This window comes from Pocillopora verrucosa, chromosome 3 (genome assembly GCF_036669915.1).
Source record: "Pocillopora verrucosa isolate sample1 chromosome 3, ASM3666991v2, whole genome shotgun sequence".
Taxonomy (NCBI): Eukaryota; Metazoa; Cnidaria; class Anthozoa; order Scleractinia; family Pocilloporidae; genus Pocillopora; species Pocillopora verrucosa.
Window position 1 is genome coordinate 8,630,179 of NC_089314.1, and position 15,752 is coordinate 8,645,930.

Below are 15,752 nucleotides of genomic sequence, written 5' to 3' on the forward strand. Positions count from 1 at the left end.
ACATATCATGTGAGACTCAGGATCATTAACATTGTTCTATAAATAATTTGACAAGGTCGTCTTGACACATGATTCGGTATGTTACATTTATCATGTTTCTAGGAAAGTGAAGAAAGCTTTGACTTTGGACTGGCTGAGAATCAGCCCACTCGATCGGTGAGTACACTGTATTAAGGAAACCAACCCCTCTTGTCACGGGATCCTCATGTTTTGTTATTCCACCTTTGCGCCAATTTACCGTATTAGGGAAATGGAACACGAATTTTGCCAACGTGTCACGGTATTACCGTGTGCCTTACTGACTGATCCAAACTTTGATACTTTTTTTTGAAGGCTTGACTTCTCGATCAACGAATTTTTAAGCGCATTTTTTCCCGCTGGTTGTAGAGAATACTTTTAGAGGTGCTCTTTATAACTACAGAAAAAAATCTTAAAATGGTTCTGTATGTGTTGTTTTCATCCTTTGCTTCGCACGTCTTATGATGCGATGCTCCGATAAAACTGCAAGAAGTGTTTCGAAAACTGGAAGCCAAAATACTAGAAAATGAAGTGATAGTGGAATAATAAATCACTTATTCGATGTTAAATTCCTCTCTGAAGAAAGGGATGATTAAGTTTTCAAGAAAAAGATCTCGTGACAATTTCCGCTTTCCATCACGGAAAGAGACCGGTTATAAATGAAGGCGAGCGGAACAAAAATTAACGAAAGTTAATTACAGCTTTCCATCTTTGCTAAAAAATTATATATTTTTAGCGGTTATATGTATGAGTATTCAGCGATAACGTTGCCAGGTGAAAATTTATAGGACCACGTTTGAGTATGTCAATGACGTCACGTTTCCGGTCTCAACCATTATGAATTTCACATGATATGTGATTATTTATGCTCTAAGAAATTGTAAAATAACTCGGCTAAATTTTTAAAATACAATCGATGTTTTTCCAGTGGACCGTGTGTTAAGGTGAGTGATTCAAGCAAGGGTGTGAAGCCCTACTGAAACAGTCCTCGTATGGTATTTGACCATCTTCATAATGCAGAATGCGTGAACATTATTAATTATTCATAACCGATGAAGCGGAAAAATTTGACGTCCCCTCGCTTTGCATAGCCCTAAATTTTAGTTAGAGATGAATTGGCCAAAATTGGCCCAGCAGGCCTCGTAAAACTCACTTTTCTGAGTTTTATAAGTGCTTACTTGTAAATCAACCCGCGGCTTGAAAAGGTTTGAAGTAACTTAGGGTAAAGTCAGATGAATAATGTCAGCGTAATTTTGGGTATAATGTAGCGTATCGAGGTCAATGCCGAGTGCCACATGCAGACAACACTATGGGTTTGAAGCCGTGTGACTCAGCTATTTGATACGCTATTTTAACTCTTACATTGTTTGTAATTTGCAACGGTCGATCTCGGTAAGACGCAAGTGATCCCGAGAAATGTTTCGTAAATTCCGCAGATCGTAACATTTCATCCCAAAATCCGCTTAATGACAGTCAGATAAACACAAGTGTTTTTCCTTTGCCTTTGGAGGGGCGTCAGTTTGAGTCAGTGCAGAGTGGGAAACTAACCGTCACAAAACCGCGCAAAATCACTCGAGACAACACGGAGGGTACAAGACGTGGCCCCCTGCTAAAAGATATTTCCACAGGACACAAATTTATTCCCACTATCTTACTTTATTTTGTCTAGAAGTTCTTGGACTTCTGCAGAATGTCAGCAACTGAAGATGGAGGTGAACGTGCACCATTAATTTCAAAAGATCAATACGGCAAGAGCCATTCAACTCGTGGAAAGACAAATACCAATTGCCTGGTGTCTCGGTCCGATGGAGCTTTGAGTCGTCAGCAAAGAATCCTAAATGCATTGTGCATTCTTGTAACAGAGTCATGTGAGCGCCTGACCTTCTATGGAGCATCTGCGAATCTAGTATTATTTTCTAAGAATGTCTTAAAGCTTGAGTCACCTTGGCCATCAACAATCACTTTTTTCTTCCAAGGTTAGTTTGTAGTGTTGTCATGAGGTTGTCATAGGCACAGAATACTGGGGCCAGAAGCTCTGCCTAGCTGTACCGGAAAGTTTTGTATGCGCGTTGGAGAGTCAAGCGTGGAAACGAAGATTGATTTAGACAGAATACGTCTAAAGAAAAAAACTCGAGACCGACCTAGCGTATCATCGCCTAAAAATGCACACAAAACCACCAAGCTACGTCGGCTACCGGGTAATCCAATCAAGTTATTCACAATTCTGTTCGGACCAATCTTGAACAAAGTGGTATAAGCTTTAAAAATGGTTCTCGGCAGGAAGGATCGTGGTAAAACATAAAAGCAAGGCAATTAAAAAAAAAAGTTCGCAGACGGAAAATATCTAAAACGCACACATACACGCACACAGGGGAATGCAAGAAAGAGGCATTGAAATTCAAAATTCGATTTCAGAGCGTTAATTGTATTCTTGTATTTTGTCTGGATTTGCTTAAGAAGAAGTAGAACTGTCTGTATGGGAAGGCTGAACAACAATATAATTTTTTTAATCGGTTTTATTTTTATAGGGACATGTTACGCTACACCTTTGCTTGGAGGTTGGCTGGCGGATGCTTACTTGGGTCGTTTCAACACTATTTACGGATGCTGTTTGTGGTATTTGGTTGGGGTCATGCTTCTTGCCACGGTATCAATTACTGATGATATGCTGACCTCAGAATTTGATACATTAGCGAGACTGGTGTATTTTACTATTGCCCTTGTGTTGATAGCATTTTGCGCGGGAGGAATCAAGGCCAACGTAGCACCCTTTGGAGCAGATCAGGTGAAACAGGATGGTCCAAGGGCTGTTCAGACCTTCTATAGCTGGTATTACTGGTTTATTAACACGGGAGGCTTAGTAGCAGTTACAGTTGTAGTGGGAATCCAGCAATCAAACATTTTCTTTGGTTATGTTATAAATGCTGGTTCAATTATCTTTGGTCTGGTTGCATTTCTTGCCTGTCGTAATAAGTACTTGGTCAAGCCACCGGTGGGTAGTCAACTGACTGAAATTTCCAAAATAACCCTCAATGCCATTAAAAATCGGAAACAGAACACTGGTGGCTGGATGGATGGAGCAAAGAGCAGATTTGGAGGAAAGTTTAATCATGCAAAGGTTGAAGATGTCAAGGCAGTCTTGAGAGTACTTCCAGTGTTCATCACATTCATCTTTTTCTTTACAATTTACTTCCAGGTAAGGATCATAAAAACAGTATTAGCCAATACTATCCAAGAATAAGTGAGTTAGGTAAAAATTCATTATAGGTGATAAGAGTTGCCACACTCAACATTTTGAAGTTTTTTCGTACCATTTGATTTGATCGTTTTTAGGGTATTATTGTATTCGAAAAAGAACCGGGAAACCTATTTAATTGTGTAACAAGAAGAGGAAATGACGTCGAATCAACGAGTAGAGAAGCCTTGACTGTACTCGGTTTTGTTATAAAGTATGCAGGAAGCTATCAGAGCGTGGTTTACAGGGGGAACGGGGGAATAGGCCGTTGCCAATAGGGTATTGAAGGGGAGAATCAGTACAGAGTATTGACTCCCAATTACTTGCCAGTTAGGGAGGTGTGGACCATAAGAATATTATAGAGCCTTTTGGGAGGATCAGATGCATTTTATCGTGATGCAACCCCCGACCCTTGACCCTCCGACCCTCCGACCTCCGACTCCCGATCACAGACGATAAATAGTGACTGGTACAGTTATTTTGCATATCATCCAATTTTACTTGTGTATTGTCAAGAAAAAGATCGATCCCCTATCGCAGCACGTGATCATGATGTTGTAGATCATACTCTGCAGGTGTTATTGTGTAAATCAAATTTATTCACACCATGGAGAAAGACAATGTTAAAGAAATCACTCTACAGTTGTAAATTAAATAAAAGGAGTTGTTCTCATTTACTTTTCCGCTTTATACACTAACGATTTTAATTCCATCCTGGTCTTTTCTCTCCTTTTTCAGATCAGCACTTCGTTCCTTATTCAAGGTGCTTACATGAACCTAAAATTGCAAAATTTGACCATACCAGCGACGTCGTCAATGGCTGTTACTGTTGTCTTCGTTCTTGGACTAACTCCTCTTCTAGAATACGTTGTCTATCCTCTCATGGAACGCACGGGCATTAAGCTGACTCCCTTGCGGCGCATTGGTGCCGGCTTTCTGTCATCAGCAGCATCTATGGTTGTTGCTGGTCTGGTTGAAATGAAGCGACGAGAATTATGGCTAGATGGTCATATCTGCACACAGGAGGTTTTAGGGGAAATTCACAACGCTTCTTGTCTCAGCATTTTCTGGCAAACACCTCAGTTCATGTTGATTGGAATCGGTGAAGTGCTTGCAGCTATTGCGGGTATGAGATTTTTGATGATATCAGTGCCTTGTTGTGATGTTGAACAAATCTAGAGATTTTCACGAAAATTTGATTGAAGTATGAAAGACATGATTAAGTGGGGAGATAATCCTGCTGGTTTATGTATAATTAAGGCGGCGACTTAATGGGTGAAGTAAAGGGAACAAAAATCTTAAAGTAGAGACCAAAGTAAAGCAGAATGCTTTTTTAACTCAGTACAATATTTCGGCTTTTCAAGCAGCCTTCTTCTGAAAAAGATCAATAGAATTCGCATTGGAGGGGCTGGAGAGTTGCGTTTGCAGGGATGTTTTTGTAATATACCAAAAAATATAAGTTAATGAAATGTGATATACAATGTGTGTAATCAAAGACGAATTAAAGCACCAAAATTATTAAAAGGAGGGGAAACAAAGAAATAACTTCGTTCTTAAAGTGAAGGAACTAACTCTCCATGATACGTCAGTGTTCACTAAGTCAGTCTCCAATTATTATCACATTGTCGGGCATTGTGGCGCATTTTGGGGGCTAATTTGGTGAATTAGGCTCTTAGCGCGCTGAGATAAACCCATGAAAAGTGAGAATCAAACAATCGTACAGTCAATTAACATCGAGAAGCCATTGCTACGTTAGCGCCGTTTTCCTGCAGCCTTGGTGAAAAAAATAAAAGCAAATTTGCGCATGAAAGCATGAAAACGAACAAAGATTGATATCCTATGGAAAGAAGTGCTCAGCTGCAGTGAAATGTGCTTGTTCGAACATTCAAAGTCGTCCGTTTCTTTCAAGAGAGGCTTCTGTAAATTACGCCGCTTGTAGAAGTTCTGTGGTCGTCGGCGAAGTGCATGTAGGTTTGGCGGCTTCAAGCCAAACACGCTTAGTTGAACCAATTGTGCCAAACTGTCAGTTTAACGATACTTGTACAGTTAATTTCGACACCGACATTTATGGAATTTTCCTATCGTATGTTTTGAAATTCAAATGGCGATATTTCTCACCAGCTTCGCTCGATGGTGTATTAACAAAGCCAGAGATGCTCACATCATTTTTCAGATTTTTTTTGTTATCATATGTTTGGTTCTTATGTTTTTAATTCCCTCCAAAGTGGGCATTGTTATGTCCAGGGGCCGTTCCTAAAGCACGAATTAACCCTTTCCGAGCGACTCGGGCTAAAATTAGTCTGAGTCGGTCCTAAAACGTATTTATGTCCGCCATCATAAATGTTATTAGTTGTAGTATCTACAGACTTTGCAATCTCCTCCATGTGGTATAAATTATAATTTTTTGAAATGCGCAGTTAACCTTCAAACTTGTTTATATATTTTTTTTTGAAGGACTTGAGTTTGCATACTCACAGGCTCCCGAGTACCTTAAGGGAGTGATCATGGGTGTGTTCCTCGCAGCCACCGGTGTTGGTGGTTACCTTGCAAATCTTCTAGTTGCTGTTGTCAACAGCGATTGGTACCCTGAGAAGGATCCTAACCAAGGCCACATGGAGTACTTCTTCTTCCTGTTGTCTGGTTTGATGATGCTAAATTTTCTGTTATTCCTATACATTGCGTCTTCATACAAGTACAAAGTATCGGCTCAGCTAGGTGACGAGAGTGAGAAAGAACAGCTTGAGCATGAACTAACTGTTAGTACTCAATCTATGCGATGCTGATCGCTTTATGTCTGCATGCCTCAGCTAAGCTAAGGGGCAGAGTAGTTAGTTTTGTCTGTATTTCCGCATTGTTCACCGAACGAACCTTTCCGAATAAAGCGCCAACGGGAAGCGAAGCTTCCCATGCGAGGGGTGAGAAAAATAATAGGTAATAGCGCTAGAAGTCTTTCTAAAGAACTGTAAGTGGATTTTTGTCACTTGATGAAGATTTCAAGAGACGCATCTGTCTGATAACCAATCAACAGGACTGCTATTGCGCGATAAATTAACTGGTAATACAGTCAAAGGTAATTCCTCATCTCCACGTGGCCGCAGATTCTGCATGATCTGCACCCCTAAATGTAAGAAGGTTTAAATAGAAAAGTGATAGTGTGAATTTATTTCATCTATCGCAAAAAGTCTACGCAGACCGATCGGACTCGTATTGCTTTTTTTCAGTGATAAAGGCTAATTACTCATTATGTGTTTGAAAGTAATTAATTTGGCTGAAGGTACAATTTGCGGTAAGGGTTTAGTCAAAAGATTAATATGAATTAGGATAAACAGGAGCCCATTACTTGATGAGCTACTTCATAAAAAAATCAATAGTTAGATAAAGTACTTCAGTTTTAGCACCTGAAACAAGAAGTATGCATCTAAGATAAGTACATCCACATGTTTGTCGACCATTGTTAGTATTTCAGTTTTGTAACATAAAACCCATATATATATAATTTCACTACTGCCTTGGTAGTGTTCATTACTGCGAAAATAGCTTTCATATCCATTCCATAAACCGTAGTTCCATGATATATGATTTTCATACATCCACAGTCATCGGTTCATCACCTCACGGGTTTACGACGAACCAACATAATGACGGCGACAATAATGGCTTGTGAATTCAGTTGATTATGCACTGGTATCGCATAGGTAATGGGTTCAAATCCCGTAATGGCCTGAATTTTTTTCAGGCCTTACTTTCACTACTGCTTAAGTAGTGGTCATTACTGCGAAGATCGCTTTCATATTCATTCCCGTACGAAACTAGGTTAGAAAAATCCTTTTTCTTTTCAGGGAAGTATTTAACAAAATTACCGCAGATGGGTGAGGTTTTTCATCTATTCATCTAGACGTCCACCCATACAGTTTTCTTTTTTGCCTTGCTTCTGGAAACTTATATATCAGTATGTCAAGATTTCGACCCATTACAATTTTGCCTCTATGTCTACGAGTTCGCCCTATTAAAAACAAAAACTTCGCCTCGGCGTTGCCAATTCGCCTGCGAATTTTTGAACTTGTTTCCATGAGGCAGAACGTGTTCAGTTTCCAACTTATAAAGATCTTTACCAAGACGGTCAAACTGTCATAATTTTATTCAAACTCCATATTTGAGCATGGTTTGTGATTAAAACTGGCCTATTTTATACATTTAACCCTTTAACTCCCACGATCTGATTGTTAATTCTCCCCTCTAGCTGCTACGCATTTCCTTGTAAATTAGTTATGAGAATTTGGTGTTAGATCAAGATGAAAACTTTAACCTGATAAGTCTGAGTATTCTCATTACCTTTTTGCGGAATAATGTATGGATGTTATTGGGAGAAGTTATGTGTTAATCACTTCTGGGAGTTAAAGGGTGCAATGGTAATTTCATGGTGGAAGCAATGACTTCTTCTTTGTCTCCGCCAAAGCCATATCAAGATCAGCAATGATGAGCGTGGGTAGTAAAAGCTTAAGAAGTTTTGCCCTTTTCTCGTAAAGGCTAGACCTCTGAGCGAAGTAATATAAGCCTTCCTACTACTGCTACCTTTTTTTATATATATAAATTAGCCTACAAGTATGTTTTTCATTAAGTCTGTCTGACGAGTGCGTAAGCACGAAACTTAGAGTTACAGGGAATCATGCGTGTTTCGTTTAAGTCATTTTGAACTTTACTACTATTTCCCACAATTAAGCCTTCCTACTATAATCATAACTATTATAGTTTCCTAAAATGTGATTGGTGCATTAGCTGCTTTATTTTTCACTAATCATTCTGCTCAGTTGTAATCGGACAGTGTAATCGTACAGTTGGCTGTAATCCTACACCTGTAATCGGAACGGTTTTCCGAGAGCGAGGTTTGAGAAAGACTGTAAGCTTTGAGGAACATACCTAGATAATGCTCAAGGACAAATATAGCATGCTTTCGGGGAAAACAGAGTTTATTGTGTTTTCTATCCTTCAAATATTTTGCAACGTGTGTGAAGAAAAAAAAATGTTTTCGTAGTGTTTGCTGCAAGGCGTGTTTTCTTTTCAGTGTTCTCTGGCACAACTATATGAACAAACAAATATTTCCCTTCTTGACGAGAACCATCAAATTTTCTGTCATATTGAATTAAATTAAGTCACGTAATGCGCTTAGACCAATTACGCGCGAGCAAAAATATGCAATGTATCATAATTAGGGGTAACCAGCAATGGACTTGCTTTGCAAGGGTTAGTAAACGCATTACTAATCCCTTCATGGCAGGGAAAGCGGAATGGGCTCCAGCTGGATGGGCTACTTGGCTCACCGATTTTTAAATCATGAGAATGAGTACCGACAGAAGTCCTGTTACCAATTAATCATAACCGTTTCAATTTCCGAAACAACCAATACGACAAAAATCTCCGGTAGAGACAATGTCTAAAATAAAAAAAAATTCCTCCATTTTGGAAATTTCCCAGTTTATGTTTTTCAGGGTAAGTGGTTGTTGCTGTGATTATTGTGATTAATTCTGTGCATAGTGGATTTAGCTGAGTAGGCTTAGTATGATTGCCTGCCTCAACTGTTCGCATCTAATAGCAGATATTGTGTGCGCTTTTGCCGCTTGGTGGTCTCCAATTTCTACGAGCGCGTCAAAGACCACCGGCATCTGTGGCTGATCATGGCTGCCACATGTGGCCACAAAAACCAAAATGAGGCGATCAGTCACAAAGACATAAAGCTGCTGAATATTGAGCAGTATTCGATAGTTAGTTTAACTGAGCTCATGTTCACAATTACATCCAGAAGGTCTTGACAACTCATCATTTGACCATCCAGAGCCAGATTGTTTGTCGACCTGTGAGATTTTTCACCGGGCGTTTGTAATACAACAATGCAATTAGAAAGCAAATAATGATGCAAAACTAAATCTCAATCATGGAGCTCTGCTTTATTCTATGTGGAGACCATCGTTGAAGGAGCAGTTGACAGAATCATGACTAGATTTCAGTCGTATTTGCCGAACGAAAACTTGGTTACTGTAAAGAAACTAGATTGCAGGAATTTACGAAGCTCCCCTTAAATACTCGCCTTTAGAATTACCTCAACTCGTTACATCAGTATGCATATTCTCCATACTGTCCTCTATGCATATCCTGAGGTGCCGACAAGGAGAATTTGTTTAACAATCAAGAGCTTCTTCAGTTGGTGATCATTTTCCTTTACTTTCGTGACCTTAATGTGTGATTTGGGGCTGATATTGTAAAGAGAATTCACATGCTAGTCACTTTTCAGGGATCGAAAGCTAAAGACCTCAAAAACTACCTCGAAGGTAGAAGCAGAAGAAAATCTCACCAACTCAGTATTCATTTCACGCTCATTCCTTTTTGTTGCTTATTAAGATTATTTACTTCTTACTATTTATATAGCTGGGGTTTCGAAAACTGCCAATGTCCAAAAACTAAATTGAATTATTGACTTCCGAAGTATTATGTTAAAAAAGATGCTTTAACCGCATTTGCGCTACTTTCAAAGTTCAGCCCAATTCGCCAAAAACGTCATTGCTACTGACATAGCAACAACAAATTTAATCGGCATGACGGGAAAATGCTGACACATCACTTACACACGCACGGATGATACAGTTAATTCGTTGTATTCTTGGCCTTTTTCTGTCTCCTCACTTTGTTGAGGCGATCCTTTGTATTCGTATGAAGATGCAATAAACAGGAAAAACAAAAAATCCAGCATCATCAGAACAGTTACCAGAAAGAAGAAGTACTCAAAATGACCTCTGTTAGGATCTTTCTCAGGATACCAATCACTATTACCTCCCGATGTAACGATAGCAACAAGAAGGTTTGCAAGGAAGCTTCCGAGTCCCCAAGCAGCCATGTAAAGGGCCATGAAAACTCCCTTGAGGTACTCAGGAGCCTGTGAGTATGCAAACTCAAGTCCTGCAAAACAAGTAAAAAAATTTCAAGGTGAACTTTGCATTTCCACAAATATTGAGCAGTGGTGGAGCCAGAGGGAGAATCAAATGGGTCCAAACTAGTCTTGTACCCAGACCTTCTACGGCCAAGCGGACTAGTCTCGTACACAGACCTTCCTTGGCCAAGCGGTTGTAATTACATTTCATTTGCAGTTACACTTTGATATTGAAAAGGGAGTTGCATAATCTATGAGATGGGGTAGACATGAGAAGCAAAAATGCTTAGTCCTTTCGCTCTTACATCAGCAAACATATCTTCGATAGTACTCTCCATAAATGTCCTAAGTTGCTGGAAAAGAGAAATTGTTTGACAATCAAGAGTTCCTTTAGTCGGTGACAAGAGAAAAAAAAAACTGAGTTCAGTTCATACTCTCCTGTTGGTGATCATTTCCTTTATTCTCATGACCTTGATGATTGATTTAGGGTTGATTTGGCAGGAGAAATTAGATGCTAGTCACTCTAAGGAGTCAAAGGGGTTAGATTGTTTTAATTCTGAAGGATTCTTTTGTAGACGAACGCTGTATCAACTTATATGATCATGATACTTAATTGTTGTAGAAAATAAATGATCCATTTAAAAGAGTAAGATGAAAAATGAAACAAATTCATTTATGGGGTCAATTTCGTAATGCGTAAGCTGTTTCTACAACCTACTGTGGTGACTACATTTATTCAGCAATAACAATGATAAAAAAAATTGCAAACCTGTGATGTTCGCTAACACTTCACTAACTCCAATCAACAAGAACTCTGGTGCCTGCCAGAAAACACTGAAACATGAAGCATCGTGAACTTCCCCAAAAATGGTCTGTCTACAAACATCACCAGCTTCCCATACTTCCCGTCGTTTTGTCTCAACGAGTCCAGCCACAAGCATTGACGCTGCTGATAACAGGAAGCCCACACCTATGCGCCGCAGGGGTGTCACCTTTATGCCAACTCGCTCAAGAAGAGGATAGATACCATGTTCCATGAGGGGAGCTAGTACAAGAACGATCACTATGTCAAAAACCTCCAAAGACGCTGCTGGTAAGGTAAAACTTCCAAATTGTAGCCTCATGAAGGTACCTTGGATAAGGAATGTTGTACCCATCTAGAGAAAGAGAGAGAGGATATCATGCGAATGAATTCGTGCATACCAGGCAAGAAAAAGAAAATGCAATGTTTCGATTTGGAAGGAAAGAACGGTGTAGGTAAAAAGAAAACCCCTTTACTATGGGCAGCGACAAAGACGAAACATCTCCTTAAAACCTCAGCACATTTTCCAGTAAAAAGGTATTGAGAAGGATGCTATATTCTTGCATTGCCTCTTCTCACCCTGGAGTCAAACCTGACACTATTTTAGAGTCGGGGGGGGGGGGGGGAAGGGGGACACTATAATAATGTTTGAAACAATGAACTTTAGAGAGCCATGAACTGAATGCTTCCAGACGGCCCCCCTGTCCTTCTGCCCATTCTACAATCAGAGCTGGATGAAGAAAGCTGAGTCTGATCCAAACTAAGTGAATGGCTGAATTCAAATGAACTGCGCATGTAAGATATCGTTGTATACACTGCCAGCTACCTGTAGACTGACCACATTAGTAAATACAAAATAGTTATGGTTAACACTTTGACCCCTATGAGTGGTTAACATCTTATTTCTCCTTAAAATGTCACCCCTGAATCACTCATTAAGGTCAAGAGAATCAAGGAAATGATCACCAACTAACAAAGATTTTGATTGTTTAGCAAATTCTCCTAGTCAGTGCCCTAGGAAATGTATAGAGAACAGTATGGTAAATGCATGCATTAGGGAATAGAGGGTTAGGGTAGAAAAACCTCACCTGAGAGAAAATTACGAAGTAGACGCTGAATGTAAAATACACTGGTACTACTCTCAATAATGCCTTCACGTCTTCAACCTGGGCATCACTGAAACTTCCGCCAAATCTTATCTTTGCTCCATCCATCCAGCGACTTGTGTTCTTTCTTCGTTTTTTTATACCTTCCCATAGAATTTTTGCAGTTTCCGTCAGCTGGCTACGACGTGGAGGCTTTACCACGTACTTGCTACGACGGGCAACAAATGCAACCAGAGCAAGGAATATTGTACCAATTAAGATGGCATAACCAAAGAAAACGTCCGATTGCTGGACCCACACTATTACTGTATAAGCTATTAAGGCTCCAATGTTTATAAACCAGTAAAACCAGCTATAAAAGGTCTGGACAGCTCTTGGACCATCCTGTTTCAACTGATCTGCTCCAAAGGCTAACACATTGGCTTTGATTCCTCCCGTGCAAAATGCTATAATCCCAAGGGCCACGACAAAGTACACCGTTCTCGCTGTTTCATCAAACTCTACCCCCAGTAGATCGTCAGGCATTGATGCTGCAGCCAGAAGCACGACTCCAACTAAATACAATAAAGAGCTTCCATAAATGGTGTTAAACCGACCGAAGTAAGTGTCAGCGAGCCATTCTCCGAGTAAAGGAGTAAGATAGCACATTCCTATGAAAAGGAAAATAATAAAATGACAGTCGAAACTATGCCTTAAGGCATCTTTTCAAAATCTTGTTCTTTAAAACTTTCCCCCTCCCTTCCCCGGTGATAGCTCGTTAAAGAAGGTTCAGTCCGGAAGGGCCGGGTGCAGTAATTGTTGTAGCGAACGCACCGATAGATTTTCAAATTTTAACGAACAAATAAACAAAGGTACGTGAAAATCAAACGAAGAAAGGACAACATGAACACACCTGACGGCTAGGATAATTGTATGATACGACACAGAGACAGTTCTGATTGTCAATTAGTTGGCGCGAAAACTTTTTGAATAGAAAGTTTTTAAATTGTTATCTATACATTTCCTTTGGTACTTTTCTCAGGTGACTAGGAGAACTTGCTGAACAGTCATGAGCTTATTAAAATATTGATCTTTACCTTTATTCTTTAGACCTCAATGTTTAATTCGCTAGTGTTAATGTAAGGAAAACTAAGATGTTGGATACTCCAAGGGGTAAACAAGTTAGGGGACATCAAGCAATTTTGGGAGACGAAAAAGCATAAATTTTCCTTATCGTCCCAGGAAGGACTGTTGTCGGTAGTGGTGACAGACGTTCCCAGAACCTTTAGGGAAGTTGTCGTCAGAGTTCAGTGAGGAGTTGTCAGACAGTTTACTGTTTTAAGCCTGGATCGTTTTCACTGATCAGTCAGTTCTACCGTGATCCTGTCGGCTGGAAGACTCGAGTGGCCTAAATAGGTCGTGATTGGTAAGTATCGATCTATCAGGGAGTATAAGCGTTCTCCTCCTTTCGTTCGCTGTTTAACCATCTTAAATAAGTGTTGATCGAAGATCAGACTACTCGATGAATTGTCATTACCCTTAGGTTCAAACCAGTATAACGCAGGAAAAATCAAACAGCAACAACAATAGCAATATTTGAATCTTTCATTGGCACAGTCAGATTTAACCGAGACATTACAGCAATTTTCAATTGAGTGTTAAAAGTATTCTGGGTTTTGCTTCGGTATTCCCTGTGCTTGGTTCATAAAACTAATCGCGTCTCTTTCCGAACCAATTCGAAGAAAAATTAAAACCAATTACGACTTAGTCGTCCACGTTTTCCTGCACTATAGGTAGTTTGGATGTTTTTACTCATTGCCTCTTTGGGGTATTTTCCTCTCTTCTTATCGGTTCGTTTGGTTTGGTTTTAAGACACTCAATTGAAAGGCGCTCTAACTTCTAAATAATTTTATGATGATAGCGTGAACCAACCTTGTAACGAGAGGGCGATTGTCGACGGCCATGGCGAGTCAAGTTTTAACACATTCCTACAAAATAACAACAAATTTGCAACAACTCCAAAGAGGGTCAAGCGCTCACACAACTTCATTACTAGAATACATATTGCGTTCACAACCCTTTGCCGACGACTCAAGCTGCTATGAAGGAAGAAGGCACCTGTCTCCACATCATTCCAACGGTGCCCGTGATCTTGTTCTTTTAGGATTAACAGAGAGCGTTCGGACATTGAATCCTCTTTGGCTGACATTCTATATTTACCTAAACAAAATTATTCTGCAGAATAAAACAAGAGAATGAGAATTGTGTTGAATCAGTCCTGTGTAAACGTGTTAGTGATCAGTGTAACTTCTCGATCCCGGGATATCTCAAACATTCTGCTTTGCGAACCATAGGCAAAGTACTTTATAAGCATGAAATTCCTAGAGGTGTATGCGTAGCCGAGAGAAACTCAAACCAATTTTACGTTTCTCATCTCGATATACCCACAGTTTAAGTATGAATCAATTGTTCCATAACATTTTTTACGCATTCGAATGAGTGTTGTTTTCCCATATATCAAAATTATAAGAAACTCAGTGCCAAGTTAACCTTGATAAACCATCTTTTTTTCTGCCAAAACAGGCGCTTACAAGATTAGAACAGTTACATAAATTTTCAACAAACAAAAAAAAAAACTAATGATAGATGCATATTGAAATTAAATCATGCTTCATATCCCGATGAACGCGCGATGACGTTTCTACGATTGCAGCATTTAGCCTCCGCCCTCTGAGAAACCATCTACATTTAACTCTGACAAAGATAGTAAATTTTGAGTTCGACAATGAAGTACAACAAGAGGTGTTTTGGTCTGCGTTCTCTCCTATCCTATTAATTTATCTTGACATGATGCCATCCTTTGGACATCCAGCTCATTGGTTGAAACGCGTGTCACGCCTGTATTGGAATATCTTGAGGTTGTTGATTACATTATATTCAATTCTTGTCACGCAATCCATGACTTACCCGGTGCACTTCTTGGTGAAAATTAAAGGCAATAAAGAATTAATTTTTTCCGAATTCAACAATAAAATGCTAAGGGGGGAGGACGGAGGTGAAATGTTACCGGGTAACTGCCCTTGGACATCTTTCATGTAAAATGTTACAGAAGGGTAGTTTGATAAATAAATTAAAAATGTACTTTAACAAACACGAAATTATAAATGGATAAAATTATCTCATACAAGAGAGTCACAAGAGAACCAACCTATATTCAATTCTTGTCACGCAATCCATTCCTCAAAGCGGGCATGACTTAACCGGCGCACTTCTTAGTGAAAACTAAAAGCAATAAATAATTAATTTTTTTCGAATTCAACGATAAAATGCTAAGGGGAGAGGGCGGAGGCTAAATGTTACTGGGTACCTGCCCTTCGACATTTTTCATGTAAAATGTTACAGAAGGGGAGTTTGATAAATAAACTTAAAATGTACTTTAACAAACACGAAATTATGAGTGGATAAAACTATCCCAAACAGGAAAACCAACCCACACGATTTGAAAAATATCCCCATAAACTCACCAGCACTTGTCAGTGCAATGTGAACGTCTTATTGAGGGTCAAAAAATATCCAACGCCAAATGCTTACCCAAATCACGAAGAAAAAAATGTCAGTTGATACCGACTAAGTATGTGAAATTCCGAAAAGAAACAAAATTGAAATTTCAATTTTCTAGCTATTCTACTTATC

The 15,752-nt window shown here is 39.4% G+C and overlaps 2 protein-coding genes across 8 annotated transcripts; one reads left to right on the forward strand and one right to left on the reverse strand.

The window, feature by feature from the left end:
• Positions 1-107: 107 nt before the first annotated feature.
• On the forward strand, positions 108-8,311 carry LOC131786782 (solute carrier family 15 member 4). 3 transcript variants are annotated; one of them, XM_066164274.1, is made up of 5 exons: positions 108-156; positions 1,688-1,994; positions 2,547-3,214; positions 3,992-4,379; positions 5,708-8,311. In XM_066164274.1, exons 2-5 carry the CDS (start codon positions 1,709-1,711, stop codon positions 6,034-6,036), a joined length of 1,671 nt encoding a protein of 556 aa, XP_066020371.1. In that variant the 5' UTR covers positions 108-156; positions 1,688-1,708; the 3' UTR covers positions 6,037-8,311. The 3 variants fall into 3 exon arrangements, with proteins under 3 accessions (XP_066020371.1, XP_058959832.2, XP_058959834.2); XM_059103849.2 differs by lacking the exon at positions 108-156 and adding an exon at positions 891-962; XM_059103851.2 differs by lacking the exon at positions 108-156 and adding an exon at positions 939-962 and having other exon boundaries at positions 1,691-1,994.
• A 907-nt stretch (positions 8,312-9,218) lies between these two features.
• Positions 9,219-15,728, reverse strand: LOC131786769 (solute carrier family 15 member 4). 5 transcript variants are annotated; one of them, XM_066163956.1, is made up of 6 exons: positions 15,584-15,706; positions 15,268-15,341; positions 13,992-14,047; positions 12,063-12,730; positions 10,942-11,329; positions 9,219-10,201 (listed from the first exon to the last, which is right to left on the reverse strand). In XM_066163956.1, the coding sequence occupies exons 2-6, from the start codon at positions 15,294-15,296 to the stop codon at positions 9,867-9,869; spliced, it is 1,476 nt and encodes a 491-aa protein (XP_066020053.1). In that variant the 5' UTR covers positions 15,297-15,341; positions 15,584-15,706; the 3' UTR covers positions 9,219-9,866. The 5 variants fall into 5 exon arrangements, with proteins under 5 accessions (XP_066020053.1, XP_066020050.1, XP_066020052.1 ...); XM_066163953.1 differs by having other exon boundaries at positions 13,992-14,294; XM_066163955.1 differs by lacking the exon at positions 15,268-15,341 and having other exon boundaries at positions 13,992-14,294; positions 15,651-15,728.
• Positions 15,729-15,752: the final 24 nt, after the last annotated feature.

What these genes read in the sequence shown, in the direction of transcription:
- LOC131786769 (XM_066163955.1), bottom strand. Translation starts at nt 14,268, where the DNA reads ATGTCAGCCAAAGAGGATTCAATGTCCGAACGCTCTCTGTTAATCCTA. An exon ending in ACTTCGTAATTTTCTCTCAG is followed by an intron (nt 11,330 to 12,062) that starts GTGAGGTTTTTC and finishes CTCTTTCTCTAG; the next exon opens with ATGGGTACAACATTCCTTAT. An exon ending in AGTGTTAGCGAACATCACAG is followed by an intron (nt 10,202 to 10,941) that starts GTTTGCAATTTT and finishes CTTGTTTTGCAG; the next exon opens with GACTTGAGTTTGCATACTCA.
- LOC131786782 (XM_066164274.1), top strand. Translation starts at nt 1,709, where the DNA reads ATGTCAGCAACTGAAGATGGAGGTGAACGTGCACCATTAATTTCAAAA. An exon ending in AATCACTTTTTTCTTCCAAG is followed by an intron (nt 1,995 to 2,546) that starts GTTAGTTTGTAG and finishes TTATTTTTATAG; the next exon opens with GGACATGTTACGCTACACCT. An exon ending in TCTTTACAATTTACTTCCAG is followed by an intron (nt 3,215 to 3,991) that starts GTAAGGATCATA and finishes CTCCTTTTTCAG; the next exon opens with ATCAGCACTTCGTTCCTTAT.